General features: G+C 48.1%; 1 protein-coding gene across 1 annotated transcript; it reads right to left on the bottom strand.

The window, feature by feature from the left end:
• Window positions 1-2,540: 2,540 nt before the first annotated feature.
• Arl10 (ARF like GTPase 10) lies at window positions 2,541-12,119 on the bottom strand. Its single transcript, XM_020171068.2, has 4 exons — window positions 11,856-12,119; window positions 10,994-11,198; window positions 8,370-8,545; window positions 2,541-4,993 (listed from the first exon to the last, which is right to left on the bottom strand). The coding sequence occupies exons 1-4, from the start codon at window positions 12,036-12,038 to the stop codon at window positions 4,820-4,822; spliced, it is 738 nt and encodes a 245-aa protein (XP_020026657.2). The 5' UTR covers window positions 12,039-12,119; the 3' UTR covers window positions 2,541-4,819.
• Window positions 12,120-17,702: the final 5,583 nt, after the last annotated feature.

Here is a 17,702-nt window from a genome sequence, read left to right as displayed (position 1 = left end):
TCACATGGGGAAACCACCAGCACAGACCTCTGGAACCTCCAGTCCTGGTTTACCTGAAGTAACTCTAATGGGGACTGGGGTGTCTTTCTAGAGGTAGGAAGTGGATTTGATCTGAGCCACCTCTTCATGCAGGTGACTGAGTGATGGAGAAAACTCAGAAACCCTGGAACTAAAGAGACCTAAGGTCTGTTTTCCCATCACTGTCTGCCTGGCTTTATACAAGCCATTTAACTGTTCTGAGTCTCTGTTTTTCTGGTCTGCAGAATGCACATAAGGGAGGGGGAGGCTCATCCACCACCGTGAGATTTGAATGCAGTTGGCATTCTCCCTCCTGAGTTTCAACCCCCATGGTTCCGAGTTCATCTTTTGCTCCCAAAGACTTAAGAGAATGACCCTCCCCAGTCATGGCCGAGATGATCAGGATAAAAGCCACGGTTATGCCCTTAGTAAAAGTCATGGACAGTATCACACAGACTGGGTCTCTTGAGTCATAAGCACTCAATGGCCTCCACAAGGCTCCCTGCCCTTGTAGCTTGTCACCTGCCATCATCCCAGCCCACACAATGTCTTTTACCACATTAGTAGCTGGGAAATTTGATTTCCATGTGTGCATCACCACTGGCTTTGAACTTAACAGTCACATTTGTGGAACTGTGCTTTTTTCATTGCACAGTGACCGCCACAACCCCAGGCAATGGGTGGGTCACTCAGAGCTGTGAGGGTGACAGCGGGCAGCAGAGCTCTGAGGGAGGACACCAGTGGAAACTTTCGCAGAGATAGTAAAACATATCAGTTCCGATTTGAAATGTCGTCTCTTCATGCTGATAAGCACACCCTTGCAGAGGCCGTCTGAGGGAAGCGAGACTTTGGAGGGCAGGAAGCTGGTTCAGGAAAGGAACTCCACTCCTCTTCTTTGAAAATAGCTCAGCAGACTCACGCGTTATAATCGGCTGATCACGGAATCTTCCTTTGCCGTGTTGCCTTTCATAAACACGTGCAGGCATGGAATAGTGGAACCTATAAGCAAAGGGCCAGGCGTCCTTCTAGAAGCTGAGGTTCAAAATCTCTGAAGCTGAGAGGTGAGTGAGGGGTCTACTCAGAGTACCTCAGGTCTGAGGTCTGGGCCGGGGGTAGGAGGGTGGACACCATAGTCCAGCAACTGGTTTGAAATGCTGACAATTCCTCCTAACCTAAGAATAATCAAATTCTTCCAAAGGCAAGTGCAAACATATTTGGAGAATCTCTTTCATCCAGGCTGATGGGCAGGCAGTCAGTCATTCATTGGTGCCTCTTCATGGAAGACCAGCCATGGCTGTGAGTGACTTCACTTCCTCCTTGATCCTTAAAGCCAAGTGCTGCAGCATTGGCACAGCTTAGATAGTTCTGGGCACCAGGGGCAACCAAGCATAGCTTCATGGGGTTGGCAGGTGATGGGTCCCAGCAGTCTCCAGACCACTTGCCCTGACCACTCAAATGTCCAAGCTCTGGGTCAAGGTGGCTCTTAGAGGTGGTTGGTCACATGTTGGAGAATGGAAAATCCCAGAGGCATAGTTTCATTTCAGTAACTCTTAAGAACAAAGCCCAGCAAACACAACAATGGGATTGGACTTTGAGCACATGATAAAAGCGAGAGCACATAAGGGAGGTGTGGGGATAGGTGAGACACCTATAAAAATTAGCTAGCATTTGTTGCCCTTAACGCAGAGAAACTAAAGCAGATACCTTAAAAGCAACTGAGGCCAATAGGAAAAGGGGACCAGGAACTAGAGAAAAGGTTAGATCAAAAAGAATTAACCTAGAAGGTAACACACACGCACAGGAAATCAACGTGAGTCAATGCCCTGTATAGCTATCCTTATCTCAACCAGCAAAAACCTTTGTTCCTTCCTATTATTGCTTATACTCTCTCTACAACAAAATTAGAAATAAGGGCAAAATAGTTTCTGCTGGGTATTGAGGGGGTGGGGGGGAGAGGGAGGGGTGGAGTGGGTGGTAAGGGAGGGGGTGGGGGCAGGGGGGAGAAATGACCCAAGCCTTGTATGCACATATGAATAATAATAGAAAAAAAAAGAACAAAGCCCAGGGGTTCAAAGTATATCTCAGTAGTAGAGCTTAGTGTGCATGAAGCCCTGGTGATCCCCAGCAATGCCAAGTAAATAAAAGGAACAAAGGTCCTCAGTGCCAGGTGAATGATCCCAGCACAGGTGGGAACCCCACTTTGAGGGGAAGAGCTGCAGGCAATCAGACTGATTCCCAGAGGCAGATGGTTGGGACCTCAGTACAGTAAGTCTTATTTTGGAACAGGGAAGGTTCGGAAGAAGGCCCAGTCCCCTACTTTGCCCAGTCTAGTTGTGGCAGAAAATGGGGCAGGGGAGCCCCAACAGGTACTGCCTGGAGGACACGCTGGCAGCCTCACCAGAGGCCACTGGAATGCCTACATTCTGTACAAGGACTGGGTATGGGTGGCACTCTGGACCTTCAGTGCTGTGTGCCACTGGCACCTGAGATTCAGCGTGGTTTTGATAAAAACAGCTTTGGGAGACATAGTGAAAACTTTATTCAAGTTTACTTTGGAAACTAAAAATTATACTACATGATATTCATTAGGGATAGGCAGATCTTTGCTTGTTTTTTTAGATAGTGCTGGGGGTTGAACTCAGGGCCTTATACTTGCTAGGCAGGTGCTCTTACTGCTTGAACCATTCCACCAGCCTTTTCTTGTAATGGGTTTTTTCAAGATAGGGTCTTGCAAACTATTAGCCCAGGCTGACTTCAAACCATGATCCTCCTGAGTAGCTGGGATTATAGGCGTGAGCTACTAGTGCCTGGCAAATGCAGATCTTAGTTAGGAAAAAAGGGTCCCTCTAACAATCAGTGCTGGTTCCACAGAAACCTTCAAGTGCTGGAGAACAGTTCACAGAAGAGAGACACAAAGTTTCTCACCCTTCCAGTGACAAGATGAAAAGTTGGCAGCAGAGTTTTAAAGGTTATTCTAAAAACCCATGTCATTCCTTAAACATTTAATATAAAAGCAGAAAAACCACTTCTTACTGCAGAAAAGAAATTAGCATCTCAAAGAACAGCCATTCCATTCTGATGTGCCCAAAGCCCAGTGGCTTGGTGGGCCACTCTTCCAATGATTTTGCTCATTTATTCGGGTTTTTGAAGCTTCTTACCCACTGCCTCTTGGGGTGCCTCTTCTTGCCTGGCTGTAGTATGGTATTGAAGCATGCTGGGTAAATGTCAAATGAAACAAAGTCACACAATCTATTCTCACTTTAGAAAACAAACTTGAGTGGGACAGCGCCTTAAAGAAAAAACTAGTCCAAATGTGGCTCCTGACAGACAAAAGGTTCCTTCTTTTGCCTGCACCAACACAGACAGTCTTTAAGCTGGTTGATCACTGCACCCAGAAGAATCATGGATGTGTCCTGGAGAGAACCCCAGAATTCTGTCCAACTTTGCATTTTCTGTGGAATAAATGGTCCCTGAAGGCTGAGTGATGTGCCCAAGGTCACCCTGTTGGTTGGGCTGCTATTTCTGTCTATTGGATTCACATAAGAGATTTCTCTCTCAGAGTCATTTGTTATCTACCCAGAAGTCTTTGTGTTCCTCTAATATACTAGGCCACATGGTGGAGTTCATGTGAATCAGTGTGAAATATAGTGTCAATTACAGTCTCAAAGGCTGGTGGGAGGGGAGCTACAGCTCTGTCTCCATTGATCCCTGTAAGCTTATCTCGATGTCATTTGTTCTTTTTTTTTTTTTTTTTGGTGGCACTAGGGTTTGAACTCAGGGTCTCATGCTTGCTAGGCAGGTGCTCTATCATTTGAACCACTCCACCAGCCCTTCAATGTCATTCATGATTCTAGCTCTTTTACTCAGTTTCAAATTTTCTACGACAGTCTCCTAGAGTTTTGATTACAGCACCTAGAAACAGAACCTAGAACTTTGGCCTGTTTCTTTGATAAATACATAAATAAATAAATAAAATAGAGTTCTGAGGCTGGCCCCCAGCTGTAGACAATCACCTTATTCCAGGGATGTGAATTTGGGCTCTGTCCTTGCCCAGACTTATGTAAACATGGGCACTGGCACAGTTACTACAAGAATAGGACCTGTCTCTAAGCCAGAAGGAAAACTCATCTTTCACCCCTTCTGTTTGGTCACAAGAGGTCAGGCCTTAAAAGCAGGTGTTCATCAAGCTCCCTGCTAGGGTTTATCCTAGTACTTCATACCCCCATGGCTGGCAGTTAGAAAAAACACGGAAATGTCCCTTGAAAAATGATGGCCAATGGGGTCAAAGAGGCAGAGCCAGTTAGGCAGAGCAGGGGTTGGAGGACAATGCAGGCCTGGAAGCAAGAACTCACTGTTAACCACCTGGAACCTGTCTGTACCATAAGTGAATGAAGTTACCAGGAAGGCACAGTATACACTGGAAGAGCTGGAGACTCCAGGAGCACTTGTGACACCTATACTAGCTCTTTATCACTGAAACCTGCAGGAAGGGGAGGAATGGGCCCACTGAGCATCTGAGTGTGCAGGTTAAGAGCAGGGAATGCTGGATCCACACTCTGACCTAGAATAAGCCAGACACCACCTTCTCCCATGCTCTGCCTCACCAACCTCCCTGCTCCAGCCTCATGGCCACCACACCAGGAAGGCTTCTACATGGTTCTTAGCCTTGCCCTTGAAAGGGCAAGAAGGGGAGATGGGAAGTGTTGCCACATGGCCCCTGCCCTAGGCCCAGGCTGATGATGAAGTAGCAGGCAGCAGAACTGTGGTCCCCAAGGCTGGGTGGTGAGCAGCTGGCTCCAGCCTAGGAGAGAAGCTCCAAGAGTAGCTTCCAGATGTGCACAGTGCCGGGTTCTTCAAAGCCAGGTCCTGCAGGGGCAATGCTGGCTGCCAAGAGGAAAACCTCCCGCTGGCTGTCAATGGCCTGCAGGTCCAGCTCCTGCTGCAGCTCCACCATGCTCATGGCCTCATTGAGGTCCTGGGGGAACAGAAGTCAGTTGGTGTACAGCTGACAGTGTTTCCCAACACACGTCACCGTTGTCACCCATGAAATAAATTATCCTTTGGCTGCCTGGAGGAACATCAGGGTCCAAGGGCCTAGGAGTTGCCTCTGAATCGCTTAGGATAACCTCAGTGCTCTGTCCTTCATCCCTCTCATTACACCAACCTCTCTTCATTGCATTGTTGGCCACCATAGTAAAACAGAGCCCTCCTTGTTAGGCATTTTGACAGACACTTACCTACTTAGTCTCACTTGATTCTCACTGTCTCCACCTAATTGATGAGGAAGTTGGTGCAGAGAGGTGAAGTCAGTTAGCTCGGTAACAGTGATAAGTGACAGAGCCAGGTTCCAAACCAGCTCATGTTGGTTTGATAATCAACATTTTGACTCTTATAGGAATCCCTGCTCCATTTTTTATACTTAATAGTGGGGTCACCCAGACAATATCCCTAGAAACTAGCTAGAGGAAAAAGAGACCACTGTTGAAAATATTCTAAGAAGGTGGGGAGCAGGGATAAAGGAGAATGATGGAGGGGTGAGTCTAACTAAGATATACCGTAAGCATTTTTGAAATGTCACAATGCACTGCAGTACAACAATATGATAACAAAAATAAAATCAAAGAGATCACTAGGTAGCAAGGCTGGTGATGATACATTTTAATTTCAACCCTTGCCCAAGAATGATTTTTTTCTTGGAGCAAGTCATAGAATGCTACAATCTTAGTTGTTATCCTGTAGGTTCAAAAGTACCATAAAAAGATAATAGCCAGGTGCTGGTGGCTCATGCCTGTAGTCCTGGCTACTTGGGAGGTAGAGAACAGGAGGACTGTGGCTTGAAGCCAGTCTAGGCAAATAGTTCACAAGACCCTATCTTGAAAATACCCAACGTGGGCTGGTGGAGTGGCTCAAGTGGTAGAGTACCTACATAGCAAGCATGCAAGGCTTTGAATTCAAAACCCCAGTACAGCAAGAAAAAAAAAAAAAGAAAAAGAAGAAAAAAATTTTTTAAAGGAAAAAAGAGCCAAGTATGCATGTCTGTAATCCCAGCTACTTGTGAGGCTGAGATCGGGAGGATAATAGTTCGAGGCCAGCCCACGCATAGTTCACAAGACCCCATCTCCAAAATAACCAGAGCAAAATGGCCTGGAGGTGTGGCTCAAGAGGTAGAGTACCTGCTTTGCCCTGAGTTCACACCTCACTCTCACCAAAAAAAAAAAAAAGAAAAAGAATAAACCCTGCTACAAATTAGGTGTTGTCTCCTGTAGGTACAAACCCGCTATAAATCAGTGTGTAAATAGAATGATGATCTCACTCATTATCTAAAACCAAGGTACTTCTGAGGCTCAGAGGGCACTGTTAGTGACATAAAAACAGCAGGGCTAAATAGGGGCTATCCCAGGTAGACTAGGACATATGGCCACCATAATTACAAATAACTGTCAAGTGTCTCCTGATCAGCACGGTAAATCTGAGGTCAAAAACATGCAGCTTCTATCTGAAGCCAGTTGGCAAACATCCTCCAGTTCTCAGAGGCTCATGGGTACAGGCCACAGGGAATATGACAGGGCTCTGTTCTGTGTCAGTTTGTCCTGGTGTTCAGGATGGCACTGAAGATCTGTGATCCAGAGGACTGCTGGGAGAAGGCAGCCCTCTGGCACTTAGGAAAGATATAGTAAAATGGTCAAGAGCAGAATTTTTTTTTCTTCTCTCCCCACCCCCACCCCATGCTGGGGATGAAATCCAGGGCCTAATGCATACTTGGCAAGCGCCTACCACTGAGCTACATCCTCAGCCCAACAGCAGGAACTCTGAGGAAGACCTGAGTTCAAGTCTTGGCTCTGCCACAGCTGTAACTTCAGGCATTTTGGGATGACAGCAGGACCCTATCTCGAGTTTTTGTAGAACTGAAATGAGGTAATGATTGTCAGGTGCTTAGTACTGTACCTGGAACACTGCAAGCTCACAATAAATATTATTATTATATAACCTGCTCTATTTCTTTTACTTTCCAACAATAGCTCTCTGGTCTAGGACCAAAAGTTGCAAGAGCACGGCAGGGTGCAAAGGCATGGTTTTGGACACAGACATCCCGAAACCACTATCTTGTACAACCTTGGGGCGATTACAAACCTGTATAAGCTTCAGATTCCCATCTGAATAATATTCTATTCCTCGTAGGGTCAACGGAAGCCCAATAAGCAATGTCATTCAAGCTGATGCCAGTGGCTCACATCTATAATCCTAGCTACTCAGGAGGCAAAAATCAGGAGGACAGAGGTTCAAACCCAGCCTAGTCAAATAGTTTGGGCAACAGTTTACAAGACCCTATCTTGAAAATATCTAACACAAAACAGGGCTGGCAGAGTGGCTCAAGCAGTAGAGTGAATGCCTAGCAAACATCAGGCCTTGAGTTCAAATCCCTGTACTGTCAAAAAAAAAAAAGTCATTCAAAGAAATGTCATGGGTGTGATGGCTCATGCCTAAAATCCCAGCTACCAAGAGATTGGGAGGACTGTGGTTCATGGCCAGCCTGGGCAAAAAGGTAGCAAGACCCCATCTCAATCAAGGGGTATGCCCCTGACATCCTAGCCACTCTGGAGGCTGTAGACAGAAGGCACATGGGCTGAGGCCAGCCTCCAAACTCTAGACCCTACCTGAAAAATAACTAAAGTGAAAAAGGACTGGGGGCATGGCTCAAATGGTAGCACACCTGTCTAGTGAGGGCAAGGCCTTGAGTTCAAATCCCAGTTCTGCCCCAACAAAACAAATGTCATTCAAAATTATACCTGGGAGCTGGGCGTGCTGGTACACACTTGTAATCCCAGTACTTGGGAGGCTGAGGCAGTAGGATAAAAGTTCAAGACTAGCCTGGGTTACAGTAAGACCCTGTCTCAAAAAAGAAAAACAAAATAAAACATAAGGGCTGGAGATGTAGCTTAGTGGAAAAGCCTTTGCCTAGCACGTGTGAAGCCCTAGGGTTCAATCCCCAGTACCACAAAAAACCAAACCAAACCAACCAAACAAACATGGGACTGGTGGAATGGCTCAAGTGGCAGAGTACCTGTCTATCAAGCACAAGGACCTGAGTTCAAACCCCAGCAATGACAAAAAACCAAACCCAGTCTGTGCCTTCCATATAGTAGGCACTTAATTATTCCTTCCACCTCTCTAAGGAGACAGAGGACATGGAGGCCAAGAGGAAAGAAGACAGAGGTCAGGATGGGAAATGAGCACATGCAGAAGGGGTGGGGGGACAGTATCTGTCCCAAATCCTACAGTGCTCCCTGCCCCCACCCAGGCATTTGTGAGCACACACCCACCTGGCTTTAGCAGCCTCCCATGGGCCTCACCTGCTTGTTGGCCACTATGACGACAGGAAGGTCAGGATCTTTGTCCAGCAGCTTGTGAAGCTCCTGCCGGGCCCAGGGCAATCGAAGCCGGTCAGCCGAGTCTACCACAAACACCAGCACGTCTACCTCATTCACAAACTCCTTCCAGTAGAAGCGCAGGTTCTGGCTGCCACCAACTGAGGAGAGGCCAGTGGCCAGCTCAGAGCCTTCCTGGAGTTTGGTGGTCCACCCACAGCTTCCCAAGGTTCCAGCAGCCAGGGGCAAGGAAAGGACCACAGAGTCCAGAGCCAATCAGAGCCAAGATTGGCTCCATCTCTGATAGCTGGGTCACTTAGGACAAGTCAGTACTTTTGAGCATGTCTCCTCTCAGTGAACTACCTACAAGGTTGCAGTAAAAACCCAAAGGTACCACATGCAATGTACCCTTCATAGGACTGACAAATGGGTGTTCTACAAATGGTACTCTTCAGTTCTCTCTCCTGAGCTGCCTTGCCCCTTCCAGGTCAGTGATGGCTGTGATCAGAAACTAGGAGTCCCAAGGCTTAGAAAAGTCAGGACTCTGTTTTGCCTATGCACAGTCATTCTGCCCTCAAGTTTCCCCCACGCAGTCTCATCATGCCCTTTTTCTTTCCCTGGAAGTGCCATTCTCAATCCCACCAACACAAGGTTGGCTGTAGTGTCCCCACCTGGGGTTGCCTTTCTGTTTTTCTCTGCCCGTCTGCTCAGTCCCATGGTCACCCTGCATCCCAGTGTTTCTGGTTCTGCTCTGACACTTGTAGACTCTAAGCTCCAACAGTCAGAGACATTTAACTCCGGGTCTCCCAAAGCCTTTAGTACGATGCCTGGCACACAGCAGGCATTCGTACTCATCAAGTATTTACTGAGTGATTACCAAGTGCCAAGCACTGACCTTGGTGCTTGTGATACACAGACGGACCAGACAATAACATAAGTCCAAAAAGGAAGGAAATAAAACAGAACAGGGAGAAGGTGGCTGGGGGCAGGGGTCAGCTTTGGATTGGGTAGTCTGAGAAAGTCTGCCCAAGGAGACAGCAGGTGAGCTGAGTCTAGGATGAGAAGCTAGCCATAGCAAGAGGCAGAGAAAAGCACCCCAGACAGAGAGAAGAGCAAGTGTGAGGTATTAAGAAAGAGAAGGTAGGCCAAGGTGGTGCTGGCCAGGGTGGACTGTCTAGGGCTGTTAAGGCCACAGTGAGCTCCTTAAGGGTTTTAAACAAGAATTACATGATCTGACATGGTTTCTGGAAGACACCTCTGGCTGACACTGGGGACAGAAACAGAAGCAGCAAAACCAGGGAGGTTGTTGTACTGACAGCCTGGACTGTTACCTGCCAAAACCTAAGGTATATGAAAACACCCATTCATTTCTCCCAGGGCTGGAGAAGAAGAGATACTGTCTCTGCCAAACAGACAAGGCTTTAAGTACAAAGCTCCCACTTCACAAGTATCCCTTTCTCTCTGTGATGGGAAGACCAGAATCCCAGGTGAAAGTCAATGCTTGCTATAACCAGGGAGAAAAGACATGGCCAAGCCAGGAAGCAAGTGCCTGAGACCAGATGAACTAAGCCCACTCCAGTAAACAGGACCTCAAAGTCCAACTTCACCACCTATGACTGAACTAAATCTACCCGTTTTTTATAGTTTGAGTACTGTGGCTTGCAGGAAGTCCTGTTCTCCCCACAGAGACAGGGGTCAGACACAGGTGGCTAAGTACTGCTGCTTACTCAATACTCTCTCTGCCATTCCCTTCCCAAATCCCAAGAACCTACGACTAAGGGCAGGGGTCTCCTCAAGACCCTCTCTGATCACTCATTCAGTAAGCTTTGGCAGGTAACTACCTGAGGCTGAGCCCTTGGGGCCAGAGATAGATCAGACCAGTCTGTGCCCAAGCTGCTCATGGCCTAGTCAGAGGCACAGGGTAGCCGTGTGGCAAATACTGAAGCCAAAGGAGGCCAGGGGAGCCTTAACACAGCTTGGGAACTAATGCTTGAAGGATGAGTAGCAGTTATCAAGGGAAGAAGGGCATTCCAGACCGAAGGAAGAGTACATGCCAAGAACGGAGATAAGAAAGATACCAGCAAGTACGCTTCAGAAATAAGCAATGGGGCATCGTGCTTTCTCAAAGGTCTGGAGCACACATTGTGCACTGGAGCACACGAAAGCTCAGTGACTTGGATAAGTGATCTAACTGGTTGGGACTGAGTTTCTTCCTATGAATGCTGAGAATAGTAAAGTTTTATTTACTTTTCTTTCAGGGGCCAAATACTTAATGTCCTTGGGTAGTAATATTTTATGGAGTTGCTGGAAGGATTTTGTTAGTAACACCTTCAAGGGCTTGGTGCCTGAACCTTAGCTGTTTTTATTCAGTTAGGCATGTGTGCTTCAGTAGAGGCGAGGGTGACCAATTTGGAGACCCTGATCACAAAAGGCCCTAACTGCCAGGCTAGAGCTTGGACTGGATCTTGTGCATAGTGGGGAGGGTTTTAGACAGGGAAGTGTGATGCTCAGATGTGCATTTTGGGCTCCCCCCTTCCCTCCAAAGAACCCAAGCATGGCTCCAGCAGTGGCGACGGGGAGATAGCATGGGAGGTGGGGTCTGTGCTCACTCTCTAGCAGGTCCACCTCGAAGTCCTTGGTGGGCAGCCGCACAGAGTTGAAACCCCAAGTGGGGATGTGGCCTTCCAGCGGTGGCTTCCCGGACAGCACACGCAGGAACGTGCTCTTCCCAGAGCCATCCAGCCCCAACACCAACACCTCGCGCTGCTCCAGCTCTTCCAGCGCCGGCTCCTCCTCCTCCTCCTCGTCCTCGGGCTGTGGGGCAGAGGTCAGGCTGTGCTTGCCAACCTCCCGCCTGACCCTTTCCAGGGACCACTGAAGGCACCACAGCGCACATCGGCCCTCCACCCGTCCAGGGACGTGGTCTGCAGGAATGGGAAGAACGCTGCCTTTGGAGTCCTGGATTGCAAACCCGCTCTTTCGGCGTTCCCAGGAATGATCTCAGGCACGTTCCTCCTCTTGCGGAGCCCGGACTTCCGCAGAGTGTAATCCCCCACGAGTCAGGACCGCGGGCGCCGCACAGTCCCACCGGGCGGAAGCGCTGCGTGCACTGCGCAGGCGCCAGGCCGGGGCGGGGCCTTCTCCCGGTATCTTCCCGGGCGGAAGCGCTGCGCGCACTGCGCAGGCGCCAGGCCGGCGCGGGCCGACCGGTTCGGGCCTCGAGGGCTCTGTGGTTGGGGTTCTGGCATTTGCCGGCGGGAAAGGCCAAGTCCTGCGGTGTCGCATGGCGACGCCACCCACACCCGCCCTGGCGCACTGGCTCCTCGGTTCCCGAACTCCATGACTGCCCTCCACGTGCCGAGGCGCTTCTGGCGCTCACAGGGCAGGGCCGCCGTCAAGCCCCTCGGTCACGCGCGCGGAGGCGCAGACCCAGGGCCGTCCTGCCCCTCCGCGGCCCCGGCCGGTACTCACCTCCCACTCGTCCCACTGCGGGAGGCGAGCAGGCTCCGCTCCCCACCAGGCCTCGTCCCGGTCCCAGCGCCTCTCCCGTCCGCGCCCGAAGTAGGTTTTCCAAAGGATGAAGAGCACCGAGCCGAGGACGGCCGCGGCGCCGCCCAGCGCCAGCACCAAGGGGCCGAGTGGCCGCGGCGCCATTGGGCCGGGCGAAGGGCGCGGGTGCGGGCGTCCCAGGTCGAGCCCGCCCGCGGAAGATGGCCCCGCTGCGACTGCCACTGCCGCGCCCACCCACCCAGCCAGCCCTGCACTACAAGCCCCACAATGCACCGCTGCTGTCGGCACTGGCCGCCCGCGACCGGGCGATGCGGGTGGGGGGCTTAGGCCGGCGTGCGGTGGGCATCCGCTCCCCCTGCCCGCTGCGGCGTGCAGCGCTGCGGGAGGTTATGTCTAGGGAGAATGGGTCTTGCGAGCATCCACCGAGCGCTTGCTGGGTGCCATGGGGTTATTTCACGGCTTCTTTCGGTTACTCTGCAGAAGGGGGTAATTGAGACGTAGGAGATAAATAACCTGCTTAGGGTCGCATGTTGGTACAGCGATTCAGCTAGCAGGAAGCAATCTGCTTCCTGAGCATCGCTCAAGACCTGGAGGAGGAAATTGAAGCAAGTCCCCTGTGGGTTGGTAGAAAGGGGACTAAGAGTGACAGCCTGACTCTACTCTAGCATCTACTACCATCCTTTGGCTGCCTTTTTTTTTTTTTTTCTTTTTTTGGCTCAGGTGCTACACCTCGGGCTATTCCACAAGCCTTTTTTTTTTCTTTCTTTCTTTTTTTTTTTGTGATGGTTTTTTTCGAGATAGGGTCTCGCAAATTATTTTCCGGGCTGGCTTGGAATCGCGGTCTTCCTGGTCTCTGCCTCCTGATTAGCTAGGATGACAGGCATGAGCCACAGGCGTCGGACTCTTTTTGGCTGCCAAAATTCAGCAGTCTTGGGGTCCCGGGTGTGATGAGGAAACATGCAGGATCAGGAATCAGGATGTTTAGGCCCAACTGCCAGTGCTTTTAGATAGAGCACAGGTAGGAACAGGAAAAGGCCTGGAAGTACAGCAGTCTAGTGGCCCTTCAGAAGGGGACACCACGAGGGCCGTGGGGCAATCGGTGAAGAGAGAACCTGAGACCCTCAGTGTCCAGCCAGTCCTGGCTCTTCCCCCATAGCGTCACAACTCTTCAGCTCCTTATGGGTCCTTGTACACCTGCCTCTGTTTCCCAGATTCTATCCTTGGCTCCCCTTTACTTTTGGTTACATATCTGCTGCTCTCCGCAGGTCTTGGCTTTTTACTCACATTGTACTTCTTCCGACATTGATTCTTTTTAAATATTTATTTGTATATTAACACAGGGGTGGGTGGGGCAGTTCTTGCACCTTATTTGAGAAGCAGAAGGAAATAGGGTAATATAAAGGGTCTTAATAACACGTCCTCTCCCCACGGTTAGAACTAACAAATAGGATGCAGAAGGTAACCAAATGGAAAGAAAAATGTCACCTGCTGATGCCACAGAGCCAGGCCTTCCCCAGGAAGCAGGGAGCATCCTGACCTGTCCTCCTAGGGATTGGCAGGGGCCAGGAGGGGAGCTCAGATATCTGGGCTGGGCATACCTACTGTCTTCTGAACTTGGCATTAGTTCAAGTTTATAGCCTCCTCTGGGGAGGAATGCACCAGGGTCTGGTGAGGAGGGTGGCTCCAGGGCTGGGTTTCAGGTGTGGTTCAAGACCATTACTGAGTCGTGAAATCTATTTATGGTTAGTAACCATAATTTTTAGTCAGTGTGTGTTAACTGTACAAAATAATGGGTTTCATTTGGACTTTTCATGCAAATATACACTGTACCTTGATCATAGTCACAGCCCCATTACTCTCTATTGTCCCCCTCCTCCAAATAGTCCCGCTCTACTTTCTACTTCCGTGTCTTTCTTTAAATCTACTTTCCGAATATGAGTCTGGCTTGCTTCACTAATATCATGTTCTCCAGTTCCATCCATTTTCCTACAAATAACATAATTTTCTTCTTTAACACCGAATAAAAACCCCATTGTGTATATAGGTCACATTTTCTTTATTCATCCATTGATGGGGATTGGGGATGTGGCTCAAGTGGTAGAGTGCCTACTTAGCAAGTACAAGGCCCTGAGTTTGAATCCCAGTAATGCAAAAAAACAAAACCCTCAAAAAACCAGCAATAACATCTATTGATGGGCACCTAGGCCGATTCCATTACTTGGCTGTTGTGAATAGTACTGCAAATAAACATGGGTGTATGTACTCATACTCAGGAGTATATATTCATAGGACAGTTCTGATTTTAGTCTTCTGAGGAACCTCCATTTTCTATAATTTTTTTCTTTCTTTTTTTTTTTTTTTGTTTTTGGTACTGGGGTTGAACTCAGGGCCTATACCTTGAGTTACTTACTCTACCAGTCCTTTTTTTTTGTGATGTTTTCTTTCAAGATAGGGTGTCTTAAACTATTTGTCCAGGCTGACTTCGAACTATGAGCCTCCTGATCCCTGCCTCCTGAGTAGCTAGAATTACAGGCGTGAGCCACGGGCACTTGGTTTTTTGATGACCTGAATTTTAACTTGCTTTTGTTTTTATGCCTCATGTCCCTAATTTAATCTGTCTCAAGATGAATGCCTGGCAAAGTTTTTTCTCCTGTTCTGTAGGCTGTCTTTCTCTTTTGTGGTACTGGGCATAGAACCAAGGGCCTCCTGAATGTTAGGCAAACACCCACTGAGCTACATCCTCAGCCCCGGCAGGCTATTTCTTCACTCAGTTGTTTCCTTTGCTGTGCAGAAAAATTTAAATTTGATTCAATCTCATTAGTTAATTCTTGCTATTATTTCCTGAGCTATTGGATTCCTATTCAGAAAGTCACACTCACAATTTTTTCAATTACAAAAAAAAAAAAATAAGTTGAAAAGAATGGGAAATGTAAGCATTTTATGAAATGTGTGTGTGTGTGTGTACTGGGCTACCACATAAAAATATTTTTTAAACTGGGCTTGATGTAGCCTAGCTACTCAGGAAGGGGAGGTGGGAGGATCAGTTGAGCCCAGGAGTATAAGACCAGCCTGGACAGCAGAAAATGAGTCTCCCAACAAGTAAATAAGGATATATCTTCCTGTGGAACCTGGTAATAAAAAGTAGTCTGAAAATCCCTGTTCTAGTGCCAGAACCTCCATTAGGAAACTGGAGTCAGGGAAGGTGTACAGGCCATCTCCTCTTCTACACATGGTGGCCAGTCCCTCTGCTTAAAACTTCCACCACCTGGGAAGCTTCTAGATGGCTTTTGAAACCTGACCAGGGCACCAGCTCAGTCGCTGAGGGATCACCTTGCTGGCAAGACAGAAGCACAAGGCCTCCAAAGAGAAAAAAGTTCAGCACCAATAAATTTATCCAAAACTTTGGAGTCAGAAAAGTTGAAAAAAAAATAAAAGAAAACCCACAGGGATATATATAATCTTGGCATTTGTGGAGACTTTAAACTTCAATTTCTTAAGGTTCCTAGTGATGGTTAGGAACCTGGAAAAGCATTGTGGCCACTTCTGGATGACCTCTCCACCTCATGGCTTTCAGGAGGAAAACCAAAAACAATTTTTTTTTCCTCTGAGACTGTAGCCCAGGCTGGCCTGAAACTCACAATTCAGGCTGACCTCAGCCTCCTAAAGGCTAGAATTACAAGTGTGTGCCACCACACCCTGCTCAAATTTCCTTCCTTCCTTCCTTCCTCCCTCCCTCCCTGCCTTCCTCCCTTCATCCCCTCCTTCCTTCCTTGGTTCTGGGGAATCACACCCAGGACTTGGTGCATTTTAGGCAAGCACTTTACCACTCTGCCTCATTCGTGCTACTTGAGCTATAGCCCCAAGCCTCTCAAACTCCTTACTTTGGCCTATTAAGGGTGAGCTCTGCTAACCTCAGAGACCCTGCCAACTGCTTCCCACTTTCTCTCAGTTCCTGGGACACAAGCTTTCTCCCACCGTGGGGACTTTTTCCTGGCATTGGTACTTCATGTGGCACTCCCTCTCCACCCATTTCTTTCCTGTCACCCTGTTTCTCCTGGCAGTCGCCCATGATGTTCCAGATGACAGCTCTGGCACTAGACTCTCCAAGCTCATTCAGTCCTCACTCACTGTCTCTGGAGAGGAGCCTATAGGAGCCCTGAGTGTATTCATTTGCTGGGTCTGCTATAACAAAGCACACAGACTGAATGCCTTTAACAATGGAAATTTAATTTTGCACACTTAAAGAAGTCCGAGGTGAAGGTGTTGACAAGTGTTTTTTTGTTTTTGTTTTGGCAGTGCTGGGGATGGAACCTGGGACCTCATTCATGCTAGGCAAGTGCTCTACCAACACTGAGTGATATTCCCAGCCCAACAGGTTTGGTTTCTGAGAAACCAAACTTGCAGATGACTGCCTTTTTACTGTCCCTCACATGACATTTCCCCTGGGTGTGGGCATTTATGGTGTCTCTTCCTCTTTCTTTTTAACACTAGCACAGGGTTTATTGTTCAGGAAGGAGTCCTGTGGAGAGGGACCACAGCAAGAGAGTTGGAGTCCCTCTTCCTCTTTCTTTAAAAAGTTTATTAAGTTGTGTGGGTGGCTCACACCCCACAATCCTAGCTACTTGAGGAGGCTGAGATTGGGAACATCAGTGTTCTAGGCCAGCTGGGCAAAAGAGTTTGCAAGACCCCACCCATCTCAGTGAAAAAAGCTGGGTGTTTGGATCGTGCCTGTCATCCCAGCTGACAGCAGGAAGCTTAAAATAGGAGGATCATGGTCCAGGCTGGCCCGGGCAAAAAGTGAGACCCTACCTCCAAAATAACCAGAGCAAAAAGTGCTAGAGGTGTTGCTCATGTGGTAGAGCACTTACCAAGCAAGTACAAAGCCCTAAGATTTGTACTATTTGTGAATATTTTCCTGGGCTGGCTTCGAACCTCAATCCTACTGATCTCTGCCTCCTGAGTAGTTAGGATTACAGGTGTGATCCATTGATACTGGCTGAGAGACCCTATCTTGAAAAAAATCCTTCAAAAAAAAAAAAAAGGGCTGGTTCAAGGTGCTGGCCCTGAGTTCAAGCCCTAGTACTGAAAAGAAAAGAAAAAAATTAGGCTCTTGAGTTAAAGGTGTGCTCTTAATTCACCCTACTCAGAGCTTACTCCCCCTTCCTTAACAAGTATACTTTCCTGCTTTCACTTGTTGTCTCTCACTTTCAATAAAACTCTGCTACTACTTTGCCAAAAATGTTTTTAATAGATATATAATAATTGTATATATTTGTGGGTTACAATGTAATACTTCAACATATGTATACAATGTATAAGGATCAGCTGGGGTACTTAGTATATCCATCACCTCCAACATTTATCATTTCTTTGTGTTGGGAATATTCAAAATTCCCTCTATGAGCTACTTGGAAATATAAAACTAATTGTTGCCAAATATAGTTACCCTACTATGTCATAGTGCTGGTACATGCCTACAATCCCAGTACTCAGGAGGCTGAGGCAGCCTGGGTAACACAGGAAGACTCTGTCTCAAAAAATAAATAAAGCCAGGCACAAGTGGCTCACACCTGTAATCCTGGCTACTCAGGAGGGTCACAGTTAGAAGCCAGCCTGGGCAGATAGTTCATGAGACCCTATCTCAAAAAAAACCTGTCACAAAAAAGGGCTGGTGGAGTGGCTCAAGGTGTAGGCCCTGAGTTCAAGCCCCAGTACTGCAAAATAAACAAATAAATAAACAAAAATTAAAAAATTTCTCCTTCTTCTTCTTCTTCTTCTTCTTCTTCTTCTTCTTCTTCTTCTTCTTCT

This window comes from Castor canadensis, chromosome 16 (assembly GCF_047511655.1).
Source record: "Castor canadensis chromosome 16, mCasCan1.hap1v2, whole genome shotgun sequence".
Classification (NCBI taxonomy): Eukaryota; Metazoa; Chordata; class Mammalia; order Rodentia; family Castoridae; genus Castor; species Castor canadensis.
Note: the sequence above shows the minus strand (reverse complement) of the source record. Positions and strands in the feature narration are given on the sequence as shown.

Excerpts from the sequence above, each read along its gene's own strand:
- Arl10 (XM_020171068.2), bottom strand. The coding sequence starts at position 12,038 with ATGGCGCCGCGGCCACTCGGCCCCTTGGTGCTGGCGCTGGGCGGCGCC. Across the intron at positions 8,546-10,993 it reads CGAGGTGGACCTGCTAGAGA|TTGGTGGCAGCCAGAACCTG; the intron begins GTGAGCACAGAC and ends GCCTCTCCTCAG. Across the intron at positions 4,994-8,369 it reads TCATAGTGGCCAACAAGCAG|GACCTCAATGAGGCCATGAG; the intron begins GTGAGGCCCATG and ends CTGTTCCCCCAG.